At 42.4% G+C, this 15,544-nt stretch overlaps 1 protein-coding gene across 2 annotated transcripts in view; it reads right to left on the bottom strand.

Moving 5' to 3' along the window:
* The window catches only part of LOC129330088 (ceramide synthase 4-like), a 74,117-nt gene that overhangs the window by 45,653 nt on the left and 12,920 nt on the right, over positions 1-15,544 (bottom strand). For both annotated transcript variants that reach the window (XM_054979973.1, XM_054979974.1), the window contains exon 2: positions 4,101-4,274. In XM_054979973.1, the coding sequence (XP_054835948.1) occupies positions 4,101-4,273 (173 nt within the window). In that variant the 5' untranslated portion in view covers position 4,274. The remainder of the gene's footprint in view (positions 1-4,100; positions 4,275-15,544) is intronic.

The raw sequence follows: 15,544 nt of genomic DNA, 5'->3' as shown, positions 1-15,544 counted from the left end.
AAGCTCGAGCACAAGAAATAGCTGCTCCTCAGGGTCCAGGACTTTGTGAGGAGGATCTAGGCATGCATGGCTGAGCACTTGCATCCTCTGCGCAACACCACCCACCCTCTAGAGAAGAGGCAGCCCGCCTTCGAGTTCACCACTTGTACATAGGGCCAAAGTCAACTGGTGGCTCCAATTATATCAAATGGGAGTTTCCTGAGGGCCTCAGATTTGGGAATGTATAAGTCCAAGATCCATATTGCAATCTTGACCAAACTTGGGTGATGGCTGGAGGAGAGCCTGCTGATCACTCCCTGTGAATATGGGCACTCTAAGTCCAACGGGGGCCATTCTGGCCCCCACAAACCACTAACACTGAACAAGTTTGTTAACGAGACATGTACGTTACTGTTAGTCTATTCGCGTTCGTTGATGGCAACAAACTATGAACAGCGTGTTCATCTTTTTCCTGTTCATGCCCATGTCTACTTCTGATACAAACCACCTAGCTGTATGTTAACATATGTATTCTCATATAATGTTATGATCTATATTAATTGTTACGTGACAATGTAACAGGAATTCAAAGCTGTTCTCAAGAAGGTAATTGTTTAAACTAAATGAAGAGATAGTAGATTTATGATCATGTTAGATATAACTGTTCTTAGAAAGCCTGGAGAACTTGATTAAGAGCATTAAAGGACATTAAAGAAGCATTAAAAATAAATAAACGTAAGGTTCAGATGTTAAATTTAGAAGATTTATCTCTTTATTCCTACTTTGCTATAAAAGTGTGCCTGGTGCAGTTTTGAGCAGGGTTCTGTTGGTGATATTCAGAAAAGACATCATATTTTAATTTGTTTTGCTGGACTTCCCCATTTAACAGCTGGTTTAGTCATAAATGAATTGTAAGCATTATGTATTTAGATCAAGTTTAGAGCTTTAGGAAATACAATTTTAATAGCATGAGTAACATTATTTGTATACATTGCATGTGTTTCTGGTTTCTGATTTCTTGCCTCATGAAAAGTTATGTTTTATTTTAAACAACTTCTTTAACTCAAGGAAGTTCTCTTCTCAGATTGCTGGAAGGAGATCCAACATCTGGCCAATCATATTTCATTGTACTGCCTCTCTCTCAGAGAGTTTTGACTTGGAACAGACCAAACTGGAGCCTCTGCACCATGTTCAGCTATGGTGGTTTTAAGTCTCCATGAATTTGGGATGAACAAAATAATTTTTCACAGAGGGAAAAGACAGAAATATGATGACTATTGCCAAAAGGGAAATATGTTTGAGCCCTTCAATGGCACATCAAGACAGAGAGCAAAGCCAGATGAATACTGTGCCCAGTGCAATGTTGAAAGAACGTAAAAAGCTATGGGCAGAACTCTCCATGGCTTCATTGCTCCAGAAAGATCTTGGACTCCATATTGCTTAGAGGAAGCCATTGTGTGTTACTCACTCCTGAAAGATCTTGGGAAAGCCATTGTGCATGGACTGTCTTTTCTGGTGCCAAAAGTAGAATTCTGTGGCTTGTATTTTTTAAAAAAAGAAACTAGATTCATGTTGCAGATTTGTTCAAAAGTTAACATAACCTACTGGCCCTCTGTCATCCTATCGGTATATTTTCCAGAGCAACCTCCCCCCTTGGGACTCAGGGCCAGGAGATGGGCCTGGACAAGCCCTCCCTGCTTCTCCTCCTTGTTTGGGGGTTGTGGAGTCCTTTTACCCCCACTCTTTTTTTAGTTCCATTCTCAAGGTCCTGCCGCCAAGGCCTGTCCCAGAAAGTGGGCCAATGTCAGACGTATGTTTCCCTGCTTGGTCCACCCCCCTCTTCCATGGGCCAATCCCCACCCATCCTCTGCCCTGCCTGGGTGGGGTTAATTTCACAGCATATTCTCCATGCTGGGCCTTCCCTTTGCCTCTGTCCCACCCAGGCACAGCCAGTTTACCACCCTCTGCCTTAGGTTGCCTGTGTGTTCGAGTTTTGGGCACCGGGGCGGGGGGTGGGAGCTCTGGAACAGAAAGACTCTGGTGTACAGCCTGGAGGTCTGCCCCATCTGCCCTCCCTGGGCACCTGTGGTGCCACATGTGGAATACTATTGTGAACTTGAAGAGTTAGTGGGGTTTTTTAGATGATATATCACACCCAAGGACATGATAAGAACCAATAAGAACTACAGTTGAAGGTGTTGGAAATGTCAATGTACTGATGCAATGTTCTATAATATGCAGTGGACATGTAAGAAGGCGAGAAAATATTGGATAAAAATTCATGAAGAGATGCAACAGATATTAAACTTCCTCTTTGTGCTGAATCCTAAAAGTATGTTATTAAGTTTAAGTAGCTTAAATGTGCCGTTATATACCCTATTTATCTTTCTTTATGCATTGCTTGTTGTCTTTTTTTCAAATTAAAAAAAGGAAAGAAAAAAAAGCGTTAGCGGCTGCTCATGTTTCTAGACCTGAATATGCTGTTTAGGCAATGTAAGAGGTTTTCTTAAAAACATGTTTTTCAATTTACTATCCACCGAATGGGATCACAATGTCCTGCTACTGTATGTTTATGAAGTAAACCATGCTAATCTAGTGGGGGGGCATTTAGGATGTTTGTCATGTAGGAGACATTTTCTGATATATCGTGATGGCAGCGAGAGTAGTATTTGCAGCAAAATGCAAAACTGATGCCTGTCCAGGACTTCTAGAGTGGAGAGATAAGATTCAGGAATACACTTCAATGGCTAAATTGACTACCTATTTACAGAATAGACCATTAAATGAGTTCTGGAAAAAATGGAAGGATCTTTTTGATTATTTAGGCATAATTAATTGATATAGAAGCTCAGAGGGAGGGAGGGGAGGGGAGGAGAAATGTTGTGTGTTCAGGCTAAGGGAAATCAAATATGCAATGTTCTTCTTTATCAGATCAATGAAGCTTAACTGTATGGTCTGTTTAACTCCCAAAACTATTACAGATGTATTGCTTATATATTTATTGTTTGTATAAGATTGTATAAGCTTCAACTTTAATGTCTAATTTAGAATCTCTATAATCTCTTTAATACGCATTTACTTTACTACACTCTTTTTTCTTTTAAATAAAATTCTATTTTTTAAAAAAGGATGTTTGCCATGTACTACTTATTTATTGGCCTTGAATATGCCACTCTTTTTTCCAAGGCCAGCCAGGGGAAGACAAGTGCGCAGCTGCAGCGCAGAGAACCACTACATAGCAGAACCTCGGCTCAAGCTGAACTGCAGGGCAGTGCTGTGCAACTGAACAGAACCCATGGGTTCCCCCGCTGTTGTTTCCCAGGGTTCCCAACAGCAGTCCAGGGGCATAAGCATACTCTTTGTCCTGTACTTGTTTATTTTTGTAAACTTCTCTAGATTACTTTCATAAATCCCTTTTCTTTCAACAATTGTTTCTTTATTGTCATCAAATCTAAAACAACTGTTGACCCTCGGCAACACAGTGCCCTCTTCTGATGGCATTTCTTGGCAAAGCATCATTCCTTGCCTGACTGTGGGGTGCCTGGCACATCCCAGGCTTTCTTGGCAAGACTACCCCTTCCTCTTCTGCTTTCTGCCTCCACTGGATGCTTGCCCGTTCCCCCAGGTGAATATGGCCTTGTGAGGGCTCGATGCCTAGGTTTATGTCTGCTAAATTGTCTGTGCCGAGTCTGGCTTGGGGGCTGGCACCAGACCCAGACAACACTGTAACCAGGGCTTTTTTTCAGCAGGAACGCGGGGGAACGGAGTTCCGGAACCTCTTGAAAATGGTCACATGGCTGGTGGCCCCACCCCCTGATCTCCAGACAGAGGGGAGTTGAGATTGGGCCACCAGCCATGTGACCATTTTCACTGAGGGCAACCCACTGAGTTCTACCACCTTTTTTCCCAGAAAAAAAGCCCTGACTGTAACACAATACCACCCTAGAAGCAAGACATTAGAGCAAAACTAGAGAGGTCAGCTTGGTACTCTGTTTCCCATTTGAACAGCTGCCTGTCAAGACAGCTAGATAAGCCATCTGACAGGAGGCCCTTTGGTATGAGGTTTCTGAGCAAGGAATTCTTTACTTGCATTGCAACGCTGACAACAGGACATCACTTGCCTTTCAATGATGAACCGCAGACCGGTAAGGAAGAGTGTAAAAGGGATGCTGAGGAGAAGGTAACGAGGCTCAGGGTAGTGGATCTCTTCAGTCCCTTTCATGTCCTCCCAGGTGAATCCTGGAGGAAGCCAAAATTCATCTTTCCAAAACCACTCAATCAAGGGCAGCAGCATCCTGTAGGAAGGGAAGAAAGGAAGAAACAGTAAGAAATAGTATCACTCAACCACTCTGCAAAGTGATACAAAATATTCCTGGAAGGTGGGAGATGGAGGATGCAAACATAGGTAAGGAGTTTTGGAAAATCTGATGCTGTTGCAGAGACTGAAATCTGAAAGACACTGTCACGACTCCCTTTCTATCATGTAGTTAGATTTTTCCTTAACCCCTCTTGTTCTTATACCCTCTGAGTAGATAACACTGCCACCAGGAATTAAATTCCAAATTAATTAATTAAATTTCCCCCCTGAATACTGGGCCCAAACGTTAGGCTCCTTCATGGGACTAAGTGGCCCTGGGCATAAGAATGGGATATATAGAAATCACATATACTCTGGGGTGAATAAAGGGTGAACAAAAAAGCCCAAATAAACTTTTATTATTAGATAATAATAGTGTTTTGTTTCACACTCTTTCTTAAGCTTGATGCTTTCAAAAATAGTTATCTGTTCTTAAAGTTATCTGTTTCTTAAAGTTTCTTTACGTAGTCTCAGTCAAAGTAATTTTCCACACAAATCTTCTTTAAGAGAATGAATTTCACCAGATGTAGATTCTTTCAGGCTTTTCCACACACCTTGCCTGCTTTAGATAGATTAAGCTGTCACTCAGATATACATAGACTTTCTCTCTCAGGCACACACACAGTTTTCCTGCTTTAGACAGAATGAATATTTTCTCTCAGGAACACACAGTTCAAGCTTCACATAGATTGCCTGACTGAACTAGAATGAGAATCCTTTCAGGATTCCACACAGGTTACTTGCTTTGCCCAGACTGAATGTTTTCTTTCAGAAACACACACAGTTCACTCTACCTGTAGAACACTGCCACAGTCCAATCAGATTTCGCTCTGATCACACTTTTCAACTCTGCCTATACTCTGAGGGCCAAGCTACAAGTGATGAATGACACTTGAACGGCAAGTGGATTGAATGGAGAGCAAGTGGAGAGCAAATGAACAGGGAGGAATACACTTGCCATTCAAGTGTCATTTGTCACTTGTAGTTTGGCCCTCAGTCATCAATCCGTCACCTCACTCACTTATCCCTCTCTTTCTTCCCCCGTTCTTCTTCAGAAACGCACTAAGCATTTAAAGAAACACGCACACGCTTAAAATCATTACAGACACATTTATACATTCTGATCCTGCCATGACTTCAGCTGTACATGGTTCTCCATTTTGTCCTCACAAGAAGCCTGAAAGATAGGCTAGGTTAAGAGAGAGAGTGAGATGATTTCCTTGAGTAGAAAGATTTCTGTACATGAAGTGTGACTTCCTTGCTTCCCAACACAACCCAAGATGTTGCCTGAAATGTTGTTCATGGTAGTCACCTCTCCCTCAGAATCAGCATGTTGAAGGCCTTCTGGGCTGCCATGGGGGCTGGCGGGGGACAAGAAAGTTGTGCTCTCCATGGGATCCAAGCAAGTGACTGGCCTAAGGTCAACTGTTGGGTTTCATGGCTGTCTTGGGAAGCGATCTCAAGACCTGGTTCAACAGTGTAACAGCTACGTATAACTAGCTTTGCATCTCTTCCTGCATAGCTCCCCAACATGGCTTACAAAAACCATTCAAAACCAGAAAGAAAATAACCATCACATAAGATGTGCTTTCTGTTTCCACTGAATTCCAGTTGAATTCCAGTAGAACTGAATTGAACTAAAAGAATTTCAAAGACTTATTTTAGAATGAATACATTTAGTTCTGGTTCCACATTTGGGTCAGGCCCTGGGCAGAGTTTTTCCATGGCCAACTTCTCACCTCTGCTTACTGTTATGCCTTCCCCCTCCTCCTCCTAATCATATACCTTTATTGGCATAACAAGAATCACAAGATTGATAAGGTATCCAATCCATAACATATAAAAAACTATCAACGATAAAAAACCATACAGACTACTAATTAAAATTAAGTTTAAGAACTTCCACAAGAAATTTAGCAACTACTTCAGTAATTTCAGAAACCGAATCATTTAGAAGAAAGTTTCATTTAAGGTTATTACTCAGAATGTAATAAATTGGAAAGCAAACGTTCCCAAGCAGACTCATAAAAGGGGCAATCTAAAATTATATGGTCAATTGTGTCTAAGGAATTAAGACCACATTGATATAGACGCTCTTGCCTCGGGATCTGGAGATACCTGCCAGAAAGCATCCGGGGAATGCATTAACCTTGGCCAATAAGAAGGCTCTACGCTGTGAGGGACTATCAAGAGCATGAAGATAATAAGCCATCCAACCTGGAAAACTAACAAGGCCAAGCATGGCAGATGAACAAATACTAGGTTGAGCTGGACACAGATTTTGCTGTTCAATATCTATAAATGGTTGCTTGATCGATTCAAAGATGTAAGATTTGTTAGCTAAAACTAAATCATCAAGGGCGATCCCAATTTGATTAAGTTTGAGTTTGATTGTAGCTTTACTCTTCCCCCTCCCCTCCTTCTCTCCTATTTTCTTGTGTCCTTCATCTACCAGGTCTCAAATCCTCCCACCATCCATACTCACAATTGCCTACACTACCCAAATGAAATACAGAATGGGCTCACTGGGTCCAGACAATAGAAGCACACTACCAAAAAACCCAGTGAAAGGTGAATAAATCAAAAGTCAATAAACATGTCATATGAAATTTACTGAGTAATCAAAATGCAAAAAACCTCATAATAATCCACACAGTGTTAATAGGGGAACAATATAAAGTTAACTACGTGATTATTCCGAACTTCAAACTGAAGAAACAAGGATAAACAAGTTTATCATATGCACAATGACAGGGTCAATAAACACATTATTTGTACAATGGCAGGGTCAGTAACACACTACTACACAATGTCCAAGTGGTGATAATAAATTCCAGGAGACGCAATAAACAAACAAGTTTATTGAATGGCAGAGTTCCTCCACAGCCAGAAAATAGCTAGGTATCCTCCTCTGCTACGAGTTTCAGCCTGCAGATTTTCCAGTACCCGTTTCGTTGGTCACTTCATCAGGCGAATAGTCTAACTGGACTGTAAAAGATATTTATCTATAATCATAACAAATTCATAAACATATTTGGTAACAACAACAATTTGAATTAAATACAACTTACTGTTTCACCACGTAATACACTCCCATTACATGACCCAAGCAGTAATCAGCGAACAATGTCGTTTGAGAACTAATTGCCAATTACACAGTTAATATACATGCAAGAGCCATTGTTACATGCAGGAATTCACAGCAATTAAAGAGATACAACATATCCAAAGATGAAAGGTATACATATATAAATAAGTTAACAGCAGGTGGCAGCATAGCCATACCTCAAATATCATAGGGCTAAATATAGCAAGACAGATCCAATTCATGATTCAACCCATGTGGTTCAAGGCTATTCAAACGGAAGATCCAAAAAGCTTCCCGTCTAAGGAGTGCCTGATCCCCATCCATCCGTCCTGAGGTGTCTACCGTCCCAAGGACCGAGATTCTCAAATCACTAAACCGATGATTATGTTGCAAAAAATGATCTACTAGTGGGGCTTCCCTGATCTTATTTCTGATATGTGAGAAATGCTCTTGTATCCTCACCTTCAAGGGTCTGCTGGTACTCCCTACATAGGATAGAGGACAGTTGCATTGAATGATATAAATGACATTGGCAGTTCTACAGGTAGAGAAGGAGCTAGCAAAAGGGGGGCATTTTCTATCCAGGGCTACAATGTCCTGCAATTTAACCATATACTGGCAGACGTTACAGTCCCCACAGGCAAAATGTCCAACAGGAGAAGCTTTAACAGGGGTCTCCTGTCTGAATTCTGAGTGGACTAAATGGTCTCTCAGGTTTTTCGTTCTCCGATAGCCGATCCAGGGTGCAGTTTCACAACCGCTTAGGCCAGAAACTATATGCCAGTGTCGCCGAATGATTTTTATAATTGCCGGGGCCAGGTGAGTGTAGTCCAATGCCCAACTAATATGCCGGTCCGATTCCCTGTTACTAGGTGTCAACAGTTGGTGGCAGCTATATAAAGACACCTTATTTTTAGCCTTATACAATATTAAGCGTGGATATCCTCTCTGTAGGAAGGATATGTCCAGAGCCCTACTTCCTATTTTATAATCTCTCGGTTCTGTGGAATTCCGTTTGATCCTAAGATACTGGCCTGCCGGAATATTATTCTGGAGGTGGGGCAGATGGAAGGAAGAATAATGAAGGCATGAATTTCAATCTGTTAATTTCTTAAAGGGGTGAACCCCTAAAGATGTTACAGTCCGTTTATAAATGATCACATCCAAGAAATTAATGTGATGGAAACTGCCTTGCCAAGTGAAGCTAATATTGGGATCTAAGGTGTTTAACCAAGTCGCTAGGGGTGCTGCTGATGCCCCCTGCTTCAGAATAATTAGAATATCATCTATAAATCTTCTGTAAAAGATAATCTGATCTGATGCGGGGTTGGAATCTGTATTTAGAATATGCTCTGTCTCGAGGCATGCCATAAAGAGGTTGGTGATACTCGGGGCTGCAGCACAGCCCATGGCTACTCCTCTCACCTGATAATAGTATTGGTTGTTAAATTTTAAATTATTTAATTTAAAATTTTAATTATTTTAATTATTTAAAAATTTAAATTATTAAATTTAAAATAATTGCGCTCCAAGATGATATCTAAAAGGTTAAGGAGGAAAGGAGTGGAGGGCTGCTGAGATGGACTCTGGTAAAGGGCAGCCTCCACAACTTCACGTGCTGCTTGTTTATCCTTGTTTCTTCAGTTTGAAGTCTGGAATAATCATGTTGTTAACTTTATATTGTTCCCCTATTAACACTGTGTGGATTATTATGAGGTTTTTTGCATTTTGATTACTCAGTAAATTTCATATGACATGTTTATTGACTTTGATTTATTAACCTTTCACTGGGTTTTTTGGTAGTGTGCTTCTATACATTACCCAAATCCCTGGCAGTGCATGAGCAGGGAGCACAGGTGGTGAAATAGGTGACATATGAGCGGGAGGAGGAGTTTACAGGGGAGTATGAGTCCAGTACCTTTTTTAGGGTGGAGGTAGGACATTCCCTCCTCCTCCTCCTTTCATCTCAGTCCTTAAACAGCAGAAATGGCACGAGAGATGTTTTTTAACATTCAAAAATAACTGTTTTATTTCATTTCAAACGGGAAAGGTCAGATGAAATCAGGGGTTGAAAATTTCTGAGGTAAAATTAGTACATGCACAGTCTTAAGTTCCTATATTCTACAACGATAACTTTTCAGATTTAGAGGCTTTTGTTCCTGTGTTTTCCCTAAACATTCAGGTACACTTCCTTTTAGTATTGTCTTTCTCCTTTGGGTTTAAGAAAGCTGGTACTCACTTTCGAGCACCCCAATCCCCTTCTCTTCTAATACCAGTGCTTTTCTTCAGTTTTTAACTGCATCTTAAGGTCTCCAAAGGACAGTTTTCAACTACACGACCAGAGGTCACTCTTCTCTCTAGAGCTACCCCCTGTTTGACTGGGTAGGGAAAGTCTTCTCTCCTTAGAAGATCTATTTCCTTTCTTTGGCCCAAATGGGAGTCTGCAACTGCTTTCCAAACCTCCTTGCCAACTTTCCCCTGTTCTCCTGTCCGTGTTAAAACTGCTTGCAGTTAGGAATCTGTCTCCTAACACCTTCACACTAGATTCCTCTCAGATAGGACTGAAAACAGACCCTCTTCTTTCCAGCTCATGCTTTTAAAACAGATTACATGGTGTAGCTTGTCACTCAAAGCACTCTGTGTCTGTGAGGGATTGGCACTTAACAGTCCTGCAGCTGTGTGTGTACAACCCTAACCATAACCCTGCTTCTTTCCACTGCTCATGATGACTTTGGCGTGGTCAGGAGTGTGCCATTTGTGCCAGATGCCCAGTGCATTTAGAACTTGTCACATCACCGTTCTGGTGAAATGTGCTCAGAATCTGTGGATTGCTAGAGATCTCACCGAGGTATCAATTAATGGAGGAGTTGCTTGGTGTTCGTCATGTCTTCCGGCTTTCTGCAAGGAAATGCTTTAAGGCACCTTCTGAACTGATATACAATTAGCAGGATTCATACAACATGGATTTTTGGATAATTAAATAAAATTGTAGAGAGTCCAGTAGCACCTTTAAGACTAACCAACTTTACTATAGCATAAGCTTTCAAGAACCACAGTTCTTTTCGTCAGATGCATGAAGGGTATGAAGAAACTGGCCAGATATATATAGGTGGGGAGGAGAGGGGGGAGGAGATGCAATCAGTTTGCTTCTGATAATGAAATCAGTTACTTCTGATAATGGGTTAACCATTCATAGTCTCTATTTAATCTGACTGAGTCAAATTTACATATGAATTCTAATTCAGCGGCTTCCCGTTGGATTTTGTTTTTGAAAGGTTTCTGTTGAACTATGGTGACCTTTAAGTCCTTGATGGAATGTCCTGGTAGATTGAAGTGTTCTCCCACTGGTTTCTGGATGTTGCCATTGTTAATGTCAGATTTGTGTCCATTTATTCTTTTGCACAGAGGTTGGCTGGTTTGTCCAATGTACAGAGCAGATGGACATTGCCACCTTATACTGGAAATCCCCTGATGGATACTCATATCTACATGCCTCCAGCTACCACCCTAAACATTCCACTCGGTTGATTGTCTACAGCCAAGCCTTGCATTACAATCGTATCTGCTCCAATGCTCTTGATCATGACTCCCACTTAAGAGATTTACAACAAGCATTTTGGGGGCTACAGTACCCACCAAATGAAGTGAGGAAACAAATTGACAGGGCCAGACTAGTACCCAGAAGCAGTCTGCTCCAGGACAAACCTAAAGGAACTAACAACAGAACACCACTGGTGATCACCTATAGTTCCCAACTCAAACCCATCCAACATATCATCAGTGATCTACAGCCCATCCTGGAAAACAATGCCTCTCTCTCACAAGCCCTGGGTGGAAGACTCTCCTTTCCTACAGGCAGCCCCCCAACCTTAAATGACTTTTCACTAACAACCATGAATTGGCTAGCAGAGTCACCAGCACAGGTACCAGGCCCTGCAACAGACCCAGGTGCCAGCTCTGCCCCTATATCTACCCAGGAAATACAATTACAGGACCCAATGGCGTCAACTACACTATCTCTGGCTCTTACAGCTGCTCATCCTCCAATCTGATATATGCCCTCATGTGCCAACAATGTCCAACTGCTCTGTACATTGGACAAACCAATCAACTTCTGCGCAAAAGAATAAATGGAACCAAATCTGACATTAAAAATGGCAACATCCAGAAACCAATGGGAGAATACTTCAATGTACCAGGACATTCCATCAAGGACTTAAAGGTCATCATTGTTCAACAGAAACCATTCAAAAACAAAATCCAACGGGAAGCTGCTGAATTGGAATTCATATGTAAATTTGACTCAGTCAGACTTGAATTGAATAGAGACTATGAATGGTTATCTCATTATCAGAAGTAACTGATTTCATTATCAGAAGCTAACTGATCCCATTATCAGAAGCTACTGATTGCATCTACTCTCCCCTCCCCTCTCCACCTATATATCTGACCAGTTTCTTCATACTCTCCATGCATCTGATGAAGAGAACTGTGGTTCTTGAAAGCTTATGCTATAATAAAGTTGGTTAGTCTTAATGTTGCTACTGGACTCTACTATTTTACTACTACAGACTAACACAGTTAACTCCTCTGGATCTATTAAATATAATTCATTTCTAAGTTCAAAAATGGCCTCTTGATGACGGTCTAGCAACTTTGCCCATCTTTATAATTTGCCATTGGCAGATCAGGCAAGCTGCTCAGTATTTATTGCACCACTAAAGGTAACTCTTGGGGCAAACCAAGTACGATTTGCCAGGGCTGGGACACACATACACCCCTTTGGCTACATGTCTCATGGAGTGGAAAACATAGTCAATATGGGGAGGAGGATTTAAGACATGACAGGGTGGTATAGGCTGTTTTTGCCACAAATTGATCAGAGTGCAAGATTCACCCAGCCTTACTCAAAGAGGCTTCTTCCAAATCAGGGGTAGTCACTGAATGAGAGACAGCTCCCAATGGGTGGGCAGTGGAGCAGGTGCAGTAGAAATTTGAAGAAGAATTACGGCAGCAACCTGAGAAAGACTGAACAGACTCTTGGACATTATCTCTAGAATCAAGTGAACCATGGCAAAAAACGCTTTACAACAGCAAGAACACAAGCAAAAAGTATGTGGGGAAAAATTTACATAAGAACCATTTCATATAAGAGCACTGGCAAAAGTGAGAAACTCACATTGTTTCATGATATCACAAAATCATATACACAATTAGGGTTTGTGACAATAGTAGCAGAGACCATGGAAGGGACCCATGACCTCAGTGACCAGAGACCCATAAACGTGGTGAGCTGAGCAGAGAAAACATGAGGGAAAGTAGCAGAGAAGATTCCAGAACCTTGAAAGAGGTAATGACAGCATATTCAGAACACAGGTCGCCCTTTGTACTGCCAGGTCAGAAACCACCGGTAAAAGTACTAAGCCAGGGTTAGTAAGTGTGTAATTCCGGAAACCTGTGCTGGGAGAGAAAAGACAGTAAGTGAGAGTAACACCGCTATGAAGTTCCCCATCAAATGGTAATTTGCAAGGCTCTGTGAGGAACAGTGAACCAGGGTGATGTGGGAAGCTGCTAGGAGAAGTTGTTCATATTTGCACAGTCAGAAATCCAGCCATAGGAGATGGCACAAAAGAACAAGTTAGCTCTGGAATGGCTTGGTTCATTTTGGTATGAACAACTGTAATAGATCTGTATTCATTTACACTATGGTATTGTTTATGGAAATGTTCTTGACACTGTAAGGAAATGCCTGCCCTTGTCCTTGCCACTGATTGTACTAATCTCACACTAAGTAATCCACCTTGAGTCTCAGTGATAAAGGCGGAAAACAGATGTCATAAATAAAATAAAATAAAAATACGGTCAGTGTGCACACATCCTGCCTTGTTGGAGAGAAACAAAAGTAAAAATAAAGATGCAAAGGTCACTTGATCAAGGAGTCTAGAGCAGCGTTCCCTCTAGTGTGCGCTGTGTGCAATTGCGCATAGAATATTACCTCTTGGCCCACATGATTGCTTCAGGAGCGCAGAGATGATTCCTCTCTGATGGCCTCGACTTCCTGCTCAGCTGGTGCCCTCTAAACGGTAAGGATGCGGCAGGATGGCACTGAAGCAGGCTTGACCCACACCTCTGAGGGCCCAGGGTGAAGGATGGCGCCAGGGCAGGCTTGGCCTACACCGCTGAGGGCCCAGGGTGAAGGATGGCACCGGTGGTGCTGGGGCAGGCCTGGCCTGCGACACTGAGGCCCCAGGATGAAGGATGGAGCAGGATGGCGCTGGGGCCTGCAATGCTGAGGACCCGAGGATGAAGGATGGTCCTGGGGTAGGCTTGGCCTGTGACGCTGAGGGCCCGGAGTGAAGGATGGCGCGGGGCAGGCTTGGCCTGCAACAATGAGGGCCCGGAGAGAAGCATGGCGCCGGGGCAGGCCTGGCCTGCAACAATGAGGGCCTGGGGATGAAGGATTGTGTAGGATGGCTCTGGATCAGGCATCACCCACGATGTTGAGGGCCCGGGAACGAAGGATGGCTCAGGATGGCGGCAGGGCATGCCTGGCCTGTGACAATGAGGGCCTGTGGATGAAGGATGGAGCAGGATGGTGCTGGGGCAGGCTTGGCCTGTGACAATGAGGTCCTAGGAATGAAGGATGGTACTGGATGGCACTGGGACAGGTCTCATCCATGACGTTGAGGGCCCGGGGATGAAGGATGGCACAGGATAGCACTGGGGCAGGCCTGGCCTGCGACAATGAGGGCCCGGGGATGAAGGATGGCACAGGATGGCAGTGGGGTAGGCTTGTCCTGTGACACTGAGGGTTTGTTGGTGAATGTGAAATTCCTAGAGATTTAGGTCATGGAACCTGGAGAAGGCAGAGTTTGGGGAGGGGAGGTACCTTGGCAGGGTATAGTACAATAGAGATCACCCCCAAAGCAACTATTTTCTCCAGGAGAAGTGATCTCTGTTGCCTGTAGATCAGTTGTAATTCAGGGAGATCTCCAGCCACCACCAGGAGAATGGCAAGCCTACTCCCCTTCTGCACATGTAGAAGAAATTCTTCCTCTGCCACCTTTGAGTTTGAGCATCAGGGCATTTCTCTGAGCAATCTCTGTCCTCTTTTTTGCCTGCATAAAGCTGACACCTTTTGTTTAAATGTAAGTAAAATGCACCTTCAGTGGCTTGTTGCAAGCACAAAACTAGCTCTCCGTCTCTTTCTCATTCTCCCTCCTTTCCTTGCATCTGATGAAGAGAGCTGTGGCTCTCAAAAGCTTATGCTACAATAAAGTTGGTTAGTCTTAAAGGTGCTACTGGACTCTACTATTTTACTACTACAGATTAACACGGCTAACTCCTCTGGACCCTCTGCTCCAGCCTCCTTTGACTCAATATCAATAAAATACCAGTGTTTTCAAGCTCTGGAAAACAGAGAAAGGAAGAAGAGAGAAGTTAAATTGAAAGTCTCTGTAATGAAATGTGACTTATGTTTACAGGTATAATGTATAAAACATTCTTTAAAAACATGCTTAAAATACAGTTTAAAAATTAATTCTCAGATATTTATAAGGTTGTGGTTATAAGCTTCTACAAACTGATTTATGTGGTAGCCAAATGTTTGTATGTTTGTAGATTGCAATTTTTTTTCTAAAAAGGCGCTCTCAAAAATTTTATGCAAGTCAGCTCACAAAATAAATTTTTATGCAAATTTCAGCTCACAAAATACATTTTTGGCTCACAGCACTGCACATCTTAGAGGGAACATTGGTCTAGAGGTGGGTGAATTCAAAGGTACAATGAGAGGAAGAAGAGAGGTAGCTGGAGAGTATAGCAGGTCAGCAGCCCAGTTCCCCTTGGAAAAAGCATGCTGAGAAAAGCAGCAGGATTTAAGTGACATCTCAAAGACTAATAATTCTAATAAGATATTGTGGGGGGAAGCTTTCGAAAATCAAAGCTTTCTTCTTCAGATACAAGGATAGGATAGGATAGGATAGGATAGGATAGGATAGGATAGGATAGGATAGGATCTCTCTAAGCCTTTTATATCCCAGTCAGGAAGTGGAAGTGAGAAAAAAAGAAAGGTATCAGGATGTAAAGGCACAGTTACCATACTGCTTAATTAGAGCATAAGT

Source organism: Eublepharis macularius, chromosome 5 (assembly GCF_028583425.1).
Source record: "Eublepharis macularius isolate TG4126 chromosome 5, MPM_Emac_v1.0, whole genome shotgun sequence".
NCBI classification, from domain to species: domain Eukaryota; kingdom Metazoa; phylum Chordata; class Lepidosauria; order Squamata; family Eublepharidae; genus Eublepharis; species Eublepharis macularius.
The sequence above is the reverse complement of the archived record's forward strand: the minus strand, read 5'-3'. Positions and strand labels throughout refer to the sequence as shown.